Source organism: Monopterus albus, unplaced genomic scaffold (genome assembly GCF_001952655.1).
Source record: "Monopterus albus unplaced genomic scaffold, M_albus_1.0 scaffold94.1, whole genome shotgun sequence".
NCBI classification, from domain to species: domain Eukaryota; kingdom Metazoa; phylum Chordata; class Actinopteri; order Synbranchiformes; family Synbranchidae; genus Monopterus; species Monopterus albus.
The window spans coordinates 3,191,470-3,201,163 of NW_018127974.1; the positions used below are offsets into that span (position 1 = coordinate 3,191,470).

Consider the following 9,694-nt stretch of genomic DNA (forward strand, 5'->3'; position numbering starts at 1 on the left):
CATGACGTATCATAAACGTCACATGACGCAAGCCAGGCGGATATAATGCAGCACACAGAAGCTGAGGGTCATTTATCTGAAAGAATTAAACGACCTAGGAGTTTGTTTTGATACTTTAATTAGCCTTTTTTGACTTGTTGAACCGTAAGTACATTTGATTTTATGTTTTTATATATTTCATAAAGTACTACTAAAAAGTAGGGTAGAAGTGTTTTGGGGCAGTTTTAAAAGTTACCATAACTAAGAAAAAAGTTGTTTAACTAGATAAAAACAGAACTAACTGTCTTAACTAATGTTTCTAGTGTTTAAGGCGAGTTTTGTTTCTTCGGTGTATTGTCATTAATGCTTTTTACGAAGTCGAGTTCCTACTTTAAAACAGGAGCTTACGTGGTATTAAACCCTGTTCCTCACGGATATGGGTCATCGTTACAATTAAACAACAGTGACATTTGTAACGTCTGTCTTTACCAATGTTGGCGTGTTAGAGTCCAACAGTAGTAGCTTTAACTTGGCGTTAAATTGGCCTTAAACCGTTTCAAAGTCTGTGTTTTATTATCAGAGTTCTTGCTGTATTGCTGTGTCAACTTGTCTCGACATGTCCAACACCGGTCAGTGGTGATTAAGACGTTTTACAATTATATAGACCAATAAATTTTGAGAGCAGCCTGTTAAAATGTTTAATATACAGGTATTGGACTGTAAAATGCAAACAGTACAATGTAAGTTAGAGATGAAACATGTTAGTCAATCAACAGATAATTTAATCAACACAATTGCCTGTTTGAATTGTTTATCAAGCTGAAACTCCAAACCTCTTCTTGTTCCTGCTCCTCCAATGTGGGGATTTTCTGCTTTTCTCTGATTTTATATCATAATAAAGTGAGTCAGCACATTGAAGCTCTCTGGAAATGCAGTGGGCATCTATCAGAGACAAAATGACTAATTTATTAATCACGGATAAAAATAAGGATAATCACCTTTATTGGCCAAGTATGTTACACACAAGGAATTTGTTTAACAGTTGGTCACAATCCTAAATATAACAAAATACTTAATACAAACTGGTAAAGAGGTAGAAAGAAGGTATGGAAATGTGTATTACAAAATTATTAAGGCATGCACAACACAATCAGGATGAATAGATGTAAATATGCTGTTTACTGGTGTTGACTAGTGAACAAGAGATGATCGTTCTGATGGTACAAACACATTCACATTTATCAACTATTTAGCTACAAATTTGTGATTTTGAGTTTACTGTAACTCTCTGTGTTTTCTTTACTAACAGTAAACCAACATGGCGAATGGGCATGTGGAAACCAGCAACTCCTCGATCCACAATGACAAAAGCAGCACAGACAGTGACCCTTCCTCAGGCAAAAAGGACCTGCCAGAGTTCAGACTCCTTATGGCCTATGCACAGAGGAGACGGGGGGAACGGGCCACTGAGTCACGTACACAGGACGGACTGGTTGTAGGAAATGGTAACACAGATACAAACGTGACAGCTCCATCTCAGCCTCTAGCTGAGACTGAAACGGAGACAGCAGACAAGAAGAAAAAGAAGAAGAAGGGATGGAGACGTCTCTGGCACATTTTAAAATGCATCAAACCTCAGACAGAAGAAGAACCACAGCAAATAGCAGGGGAGGAACATGATGTTGACGACAGATGTGGTGATTTTAAAGAGGGTGAGTCTTAGATGTACCCTCAGAAATCCTCCTGTCACACCTCCCCAGAGTAGAGACTCGAACGGTTATTTGAGTATGAAATAGATCAGATTTCTGTTGATCGATCAGTGGATTAATCGAATGATTGTTGCAGCTCTGATAAGAACTGCAAACTACTGTACATCTGGTTTAACTCGGAATATTTGAAATGGATTTGAATGATCCCTGGGGGGGTTCCATGATCTTCAAAGAACTGTCAAATAATTCCCAACGAAGATCAAATAGCATTTTAGCTTGAAATGCCCGTCCCTGGTTTGTAGGCACATTTCACGCTTCACATGTGTTGCTCACCCGCTGTCCTCTGGATAAAAGCGTCAGATCTGTGCTAGCTTAGCATTTACAAATAACTGGAAGTCTATCATTTGATCACTCTCTGATGTCACCTGTAACTAGTACCAATTATATGATTCCTTTAAGTAGACTGGAATTAACAGGCCTGTAAAAATAAGTGTGGCCAAAATAAGATCACATTAGATTAGATTAAATTAGTGTGATGAGAACCACAAAATAATCACAAAACAGATAATTAAAATAATTAAGTGCAGCCTGATGAAAGAAATCCAGATATCCAGCAGCCATTAGTGCACCATATATGACACAGTATAAGTATGAATTATAAATACAATATCCTGTTTTATATAATGTGTAATATATGTAAAACATAAATCCGCTATGCATTAATAGTATTAGAGCTGCACCGACACTTGTTTTCAAAAATAAATAAATAAATAAACAAGTGTTCTTTAAGTTGTTTGAGCTAAAGGATTTGTGAATCACTTGCATGACATTCATTTCTCAGTAAATTGTGACCTGCTAAATCATCATGGACGGATTTTGTACCTTTGCCGATCTGCAAGTAAAGTTTGACCTTGTTAGGTAGAAATCCAAAGGCGCAGCTGCAGACTCTTCCTGTTGACTTGACTTTCCTCTCAGCAGGTGAGTCACCTATCAGACTCTGAGTCAGGTCTCGTGACCGTGTGGATTTTTTTCACAATGTGATTGGGAAATCCATCAGGAACGATGCAGGCTTGGACTTGTAGCTGTATTTTTCTAACGTGTGTGTGTGTTCATGCCCTCATACCATTTTCTTTGTGTGTTAATTTATCTTTTAGATGAAAATAAAGAAGAAAAGTTGCTGGAAGAGGTGGCCAGAAGAGTGGCAGAGATCGCAGATGAAATCCCGTTCACTCCTCCAGATGTAGAGGAAGATGGACCAACGGGTAAGTCCTGGTTTCCTCCCTGCAGGGTGGTGGACTTCATAACATCAGAACAAATGACATATTAAATCAAACAACGTATTAAATCTTGATATGCATTCATGACTTATTAGTTGCCTGAGCAGTTTGGTTTTCTTGCATCATGGCTGCTGACTGATGACATGTGTCTGGTTGTCTAGATGATCCCAATGTGGAGCGGATGATCGGTCTGCTGCTGAGGGACAGTGGAGACAGACTGAACGAGGAGGTTTGAAACACTGATGTGAAAACATTCCTGAATGTGTAATGAGTCTGGAAGCTGTTTATATAACATCATGTTATTTCTGACTAGATTTAAGCTTCCACACATCATGCCCTGTACAGCACAACCATGTTGCACCATATCTGTTAGGTCTAGAGTTCACACCTTTTTTACAGCTTTGTGCAGCTCTTAACATGTGAAACGGGTTTGTCAGCTACTACATGTGCATGTGCTGCAGTAATGAACCTCATTGTAAATTATAATGTATTACCTTTTATGATAAACTCTCTTTTCTCACAGCATGCACTTTAAAAACACCCATTCTAGTGTGTGAAGTGGATAAATAAAATCTGGTTCATGTTTCTTGTCTCTAACAGCAGTTAAAAGACATGGATCTAGCCCGAGAGATTTGGAACTACACCTTCTTCAAGACGCTAATAAGTGCCCTTCTCGGGAGGATGGGCCTCAGGTCACCCTACCCTGACTCTCCAGGGCCACATGCATCACCTAAAACGCAGATCGCCGTCACCTGTGAGGTGAGAGTAGCTTCATGTCGATGTATTATACCATAAGTAAAAGGGAGGGAAACAGAGACCACGATGATGTGGGTGGCTGCAGGTGCTTGAACCCCCCTTTGTGTGTTCATTTTAACATTTATGAGGAAGCAAAACCTGTCATTTTGTCTTTTTGGGGTGTGAAACCAGTTAAATTTCGAGGAGGGGCCACAAATAATTGTCAGTCTGCTAAGAAATGTTGGATATTAGATATTCAGATCCTTAATTTTAGTAAAAATGTATCAGCAACAGGTTTCAGTGGAGAGACAAGGAGGTTTCACATTTATTTTACATTCACTTTCATTTGAAAAACCTCTGATTATATGTGTAAAGATTCGTTGGAACAGTGAAGTCGGTCCTCAGTTCTTTAGCATTTAGCCATATATATTGGTCTGCCATGTCTGACCGTGACCATTCATGTTCATTCCATACACGTGCAGTATGTACAGGAGTCCACAGCTTCCTTCAGTGCCTTCTTTGGCTTTGCTGAAATTGTTTCTGTTTCCTGACAGGCCACAACTCGTCTGTCGGCCATGGACACGCTGCCCATGAACAGACTGCTCGGCTACGGAGCCAGATATCTGAGTGAACACTTTTCCTCCTGGGCACAGCAGCAGGGCGGATATGTACGTGGCAGATAATACCTTCTTTAAATAAGCTGTAAAACCCATCAACCTTTTAAAATTGCTTGAATATTTTCCTCTTTTGCCTGCACAGGAAGCAGCCTTTAAAAGTGATGATGAGGACGACGTCCAGTGAAGATAAAGAAGTGGTTTCCAGCTCAGCAGCTCACCTGCACCCTCAGGAGCTGCTAACACGAACTGCAGTTTGACTAAAGGGCACTAACCTCCTGCTGGGGAGTTCGGGAGCTCTCGGAGGCTTCAAATGCCGTGTGAGGAACAAAGTGAGACTCAGGACACTAGTTTTGCATTGTGTCAAATCAGTTTACATAAACCCCTCCGTAAGCAACTCTTTGTATTCAGGTTTTCTTGATTTTTAGAAGTGATGTAATGTGATTTGATTCCTATTCCTATTTTAAACTTAACCGCTTGTGTTTCAGAGGTATGTTTTAAATCTTGTTTTAATTTGGTTAAACATAAATGTAATACATGTTTTCTTAATTACCGTCTAGCACTTGCACTTTTAAAATAGAAAATATTTAGCTTCGATGCAGCACTGAGGTGTTGCCCTATGATGCTGAAGTTTTAAAAAAATGTGCCATCTGAATTTGTTACATATAAATTAAGATATGATTAAAAATAAGCCATATTCAGTGGCTTTTAAACCTCTGATCATATTAAGTGATTCTTGCTCTGTGTTTTTATTCATTTCTGAATCTTTATGGTTTAATTTACTTTGTGTTTGACTTTGGGAATAGTTAAACATTAATTGATATAGCAAGGCCACATGTATCAGTAATATTTATCACAAGAAAAGTTAAGTACAAGGCTGCAAAGGGAAGTCTCCGTGTACGTGGAGAAACCATCCCATAATAGAACTAACTCAATTGTTAGACTTAACCTCTTTGTCGAGTGCATTCTTACAATAATCTAAAGACTTGCTTCACATCTTCTTCCCTTCAACTGCCAGAGCAGATTTTGCTGTTCAGCTGTGAATCAACAGCGCCCCCGTGAGGCGAGAAGAAACTGGGACGTGAACCTAATTGTAAAAATGTGATGGTTTATAGTTTTTATTTTAAAAAACGTTATTTTGCTGTTTTAATCCTCTGCCAAATGATTACATTCACTCTGATAACTTCGGCATATAAATAATTGACAAAATTATTTAATTTTGAGCTGTGCAATTTGGGATTGGACCGCAGAAGAAACCATATTTTGGGCCACTAAGGAAGCAATATGCCGCCTGGAAATAGCCTAAATGTTATAATTTATGTAATGTGTGCTTGTAATAACTGCGATGCATGCGGAAATGAAAAATATAGTCCCATGAATCCGGTGAGTTACTGAAGAAGGGTTAAGGTGTTGGTAATGTTTCCTGACAATAAAAGAAACTTGAAATGAACATTTTTGTAAACGGGGTTTGGAGCGTCTCTGCTGTTTGATTTCTCCCGGTGAAATGAGATCCAACCCGTTCCCCTGCACACCTGGGACTGCCTCAACCTGCTCACCGACAAACACGGGCAGCAGGAGGACACGGGTCCTCAGTCGGTGTTAACAATGACGTCGCAACTCAGCTGCCCGTCGTCGCCGCCTGGTAAAACAGCGGAGTAGAAACAGTGTGCGTAATGTTTAACGCCGTGAACCAGGGTCGGAAATACGCCCCCACACGCTACGCAGTCACGGATGACTCTCTGTTAACCGTGCGGGCTCTCCATATCAACAAATCCCCGGGCACACTGAGCGGGGCACCGGAGCGTACGTGGCCGCCGCCGGGTGCCAAGATGCGGAACTCCAAAGGCGGGGTGGTGGTTAGAGTTGTCCGGCGGAATGCGTCTCCTCAACCTGCCAGTCTGGAGAGCCTGGAGGCGGCTTGGAGCGAGAGAGGGCACCTGGAGGTGAAACCGCTGGAGAGTTTACCGATCCCCGAGAGGAGGAACGACAAGCCAGAACCTGCTGGGGTGGAGGGTCACGGAGGGGGGCCTCCGCGGAGCAGGAAGAAGGGGTTCAGACCCCCAGATGTGAGGACCATCTTCTCCCCTGGGGAGAGGGACCCCAGGGTGAAGGAGGAGTCCGGGGAGGGACACTGCTTCGTGCCCAAAGGCGAGAACGCCTGGTGTGATGCGTGCTGCAACTACATCTTCCAGCACTGCATCACCTGTGCAGGTGAGTGTGCCGATGGTGTGTGTATGTGTGTGTGTGTGTGGGTTAGAGGCAAGAACTTTAAAACTGACCTGGGCGTCAGGTTGTGTCTGGAACAGATACGTTTTCTGTGAGTGAATTAAATAAACAGGGTGTGGCAGCAACATTAAATGTGACCATTTGATGCCAGATATCCAAACACAGCCTTCAACAGACAGTCATCATTTTATAATAAATCTGAAATAGATAAGCATAAAAATACCCAATCACACTTAGATCTGGCAAATATTTCTTTATTGGCGTAGATGTGTCTTTTTAGTGCTGAAACATCAGTTAATCAAAGTGGATTGACAGCATTCATCCAGTTGTTTTGAAGTATCAGGTGTTTAAAGCATTTTTAAACAAATGTCCAACACATACTGGTTCAAGCTTCGCAGATGAGAGATTTTATCATTTATAAGTTGAATATTTTTGGCATTTTGGTTGTTGTGAATTTTCATCTAACCCCTTCAGACTCCGCATCCAGTTGCCTCAACTATTGAAAACACAGTTTCATAATTAAATATAAAGTTTAACCAATAAATATTTTCTACAAAGCAAATAACGAATTTGCAAAAGAAGTGTGAGGACCTGCCGATGTTCACATTTATAAAGCTGTAAAGTGAGTAACTGTGAGTTTTAGGAAACAAAATATGAAGACATCACATCGCATTTGATTGATTTTTGAGACCTTTTCAATAAATAGAACTTAATGAAGTACCCTGAAGATTTTTGGATTCATAGTGTCAAAACTGAACCAGAGGGCTCACTGGGTCAGTAATGTCAAGAAGTCAAACAACTACAATGAATGTGGCATTAATATCTGTGGGTGTCACTCTTATGCATAGTAAACATTTGATTGCCTTGTTGACATAAACAGGCAGGGCTCTGAACGCAGCCCAGCAGCTGGAATGCAGTCGGCATGCAGACGGACCAGTTCAGGTGTAAAGGGAAACAAGCCTGTGTGTCATCAAGCGCAAACTCTGGACCTCCCTCTGTGTCCACTTCTGTCTGTGGTACAATAGAAATAGTAAAAACAGACGTGTAAAATAAGAGAATCTAAGGACCAGTGTTTTTGTCCAGTTTGTATTTCCAGGGCCAGGGTTGTGTGTGTACTTGTAGGTCCAGGTTAAGAGCTATAGATGTAAACCAGAAAACTCACTTGGTCTGATTTTAATATCAGTTTGAATCTGTTTTATTTAAACCTAAAGCTCTCACAGCAACAAGACAGCAGCTGATGCTCATATAGCGAAGACAACACAACCGACAGACACAAAAGCATCTGTCCATTTAGCTTTTTAACCTCATTACACTCAGAGATAATTGCCCTGCTCTGTGGGCTCAGCGTTTCCCATCAGCAGTGCTGATGGATTTTACATGTGCATGTTTGTGTGAGTCAGCATTGGCTGATGTTTCTGTACAGTTGATTGCCACTCAGTAAGCCTGCTGAAGACCTGCTACTGCATCCAGATGTCAGCGACCTGAGTGACGACCTCCTCAAAAGGACAAAATGTGATTTTAGACAAAATAAAACAAACTTGTAGAGGTCAAACGAGTCACAATGAGGGCCCAGCTCGGTTACTGGGTCACTTATTAACACACACAAACAGTCACCTATCAACTATTAGAGCAACAAATGCAGTTTTGTTCAGTTATTTCTTTTAAAAATTAATTTGTAATGCAGCACAGATTCCTCTGATGCTGACCCGGCTTGCATTAGGATGCAGCCTACATTGTAAAGACGTCATGTTTTCAGTGGGCTCCAGCAGCGAAGCACCGAAGCTGTTCTGGAGAGTCTGTTGTTCACTTTATGGGAGTTTATTCCATTTGTCACCCATCTGTAGGTGTTGTTCACATTTCAGTGTGTTTTCTGTCTCAAAGTGGGTCAGATGACACTCGATAAAGGCCGATCCTGAAAGACTCTCCCTCTCACTCTCACTGTGCCTCTCTCGTCTTTTGTCCCTTTCTTTTCGAGGTGAAGTAACAGAAACCTTCACAGAAAGCAGGAGCTCTTTGTCTGAGAGGGTTTAGTGTTGCACAGATACACCGCCTGTGTGTTTATTGGTTGTGGGTTGGTAGATATAGCTCCCTGGTAGCATCTGCAGGCGACTACAGCTTCATTTCCATCTGTCCTCTGTTATTTTGATATAAAGAAAGAGAAACAGACACAAGCACTTTTCCCCAGAGGGATAGTTCTTCAACCTGAGGCGCTACTCTCAGTGCAAACTTATCGTTCTCAGAATATTAAAATGGTCAATATGTCCTGTCTAACATGTTCAAGGCTGTAACTTTCATTACACAGAACACTGCTAATATTCAGCCAGCTGTCAGTTTATTAGCAACACCTAGCTAAACCTAATGCAGTCTAACACAGTGGTCCTGTAATAAACCCTGCTTCATGAAAGGTCAGTTTGTGTTCACACTGCTTCAGAGAGGTGTCGGTCCAACTGTAGGGTCATTTTGGAGGCTGTAGTCAAACTGTGCCGTGAGCTGTTTCTGTTGTCCAGCCTAGCCTCACTGATACAGATAGTGTAGTCACTTGACAGCAGTAAAACCAGGGTCCTTGTATTGGTTGATGCTATTTATGTCAAAGTAAAGAAAACAAAAATGAGCACATGCTTGAATTATTCAGGTGGTTGTTTCATAGTTAGTTGAGGTGTTGGTGGTGGGGTTTGGCATTTGAGGCTCAGTTTGACCCAGTGTGAGAAATACTGAAGCTGATTGAAACTCCACCGGACAGTCTGCATGTGTCTACTTGACTGGCTGTCCTTGTGAGGATCAGTTAGATTTTTATACCTTGAGGACATTCTGGTCGGTCCTCACTTTCTCACACACCTTCAAGGGGTTCTTTGAGGGTTAAGATTTGGTTTTAGGCTCAGGTTGGACTTGGTTAGGGTTAGGATTAGGCATTTAGTTGTGGTGGTTTGAGTGTGTTTCTTCTCTTGTGGAGCCAAACTGTCACAGCGACTGAACAAACAATGGGACGGCAGCTGACACAGGAACAAATGGGGGTCAGTATCTGTGGAGGGAGGGAGGGACTGGTGTAGACCTGAGCACGAGCAGAAACACCATGGAGGAGGAGGGTTTTGTCCAGTTTGTGGATCCACATCGATCAACACCTGGATTCTGTAGGAGCCTAAACAACTGAGCGTCG

At 41.6% G+C, this 9,694-nt stretch overlaps 2 protein-coding genes across 2 annotated transcripts in view; both read left to right on the forward strand.

The window, feature by feature from the left end:
- Positions 1 to 5,032, forward strand: LOC109965049 (apoptosis facilitator Bcl-2-like protein 14). The gene is made up of 7 exons (XM_020608781.1): positions 1 to 144; positions 1,289 to 1,691; positions 2,843 to 2,950; positions 3,127 to 3,194; positions 3,566 to 3,724; positions 4,255 to 4,368; positions 4,460 to 5,032. Exons 2-7 carry the CDS (start codon positions 1,298 to 1,300, stop codon positions 4,499 to 4,501), a joined length of 885 nt encoding a protein of 294 aa, XP_020464437.1. The 5' UTR covers positions 1 to 144; positions 1,289 to 1,297; the 3' UTR covers positions 4,502 to 5,032.
- Positions 5,033 to 5,119: 87 nt separating this feature from the next.
- Positions 5,120 to 9,694, forward strand: part of LOC109964953 (ras association domain-containing protein 5-like) — a 12,443-nt gene continuing 7,868 nt past the window's right edge. The window contains exon 1 of the mRNA XM_020608582.1: positions 5,120 to 6,525. Within this exon, the coding sequence (XP_020464238.1) occupies positions 5,988 to 6,525 (538 nt within the window). The 5' untranslated portion in view covers positions 5,120 to 5,987. The remainder of the gene's footprint in view (positions 6,526 to 9,694) is intronic.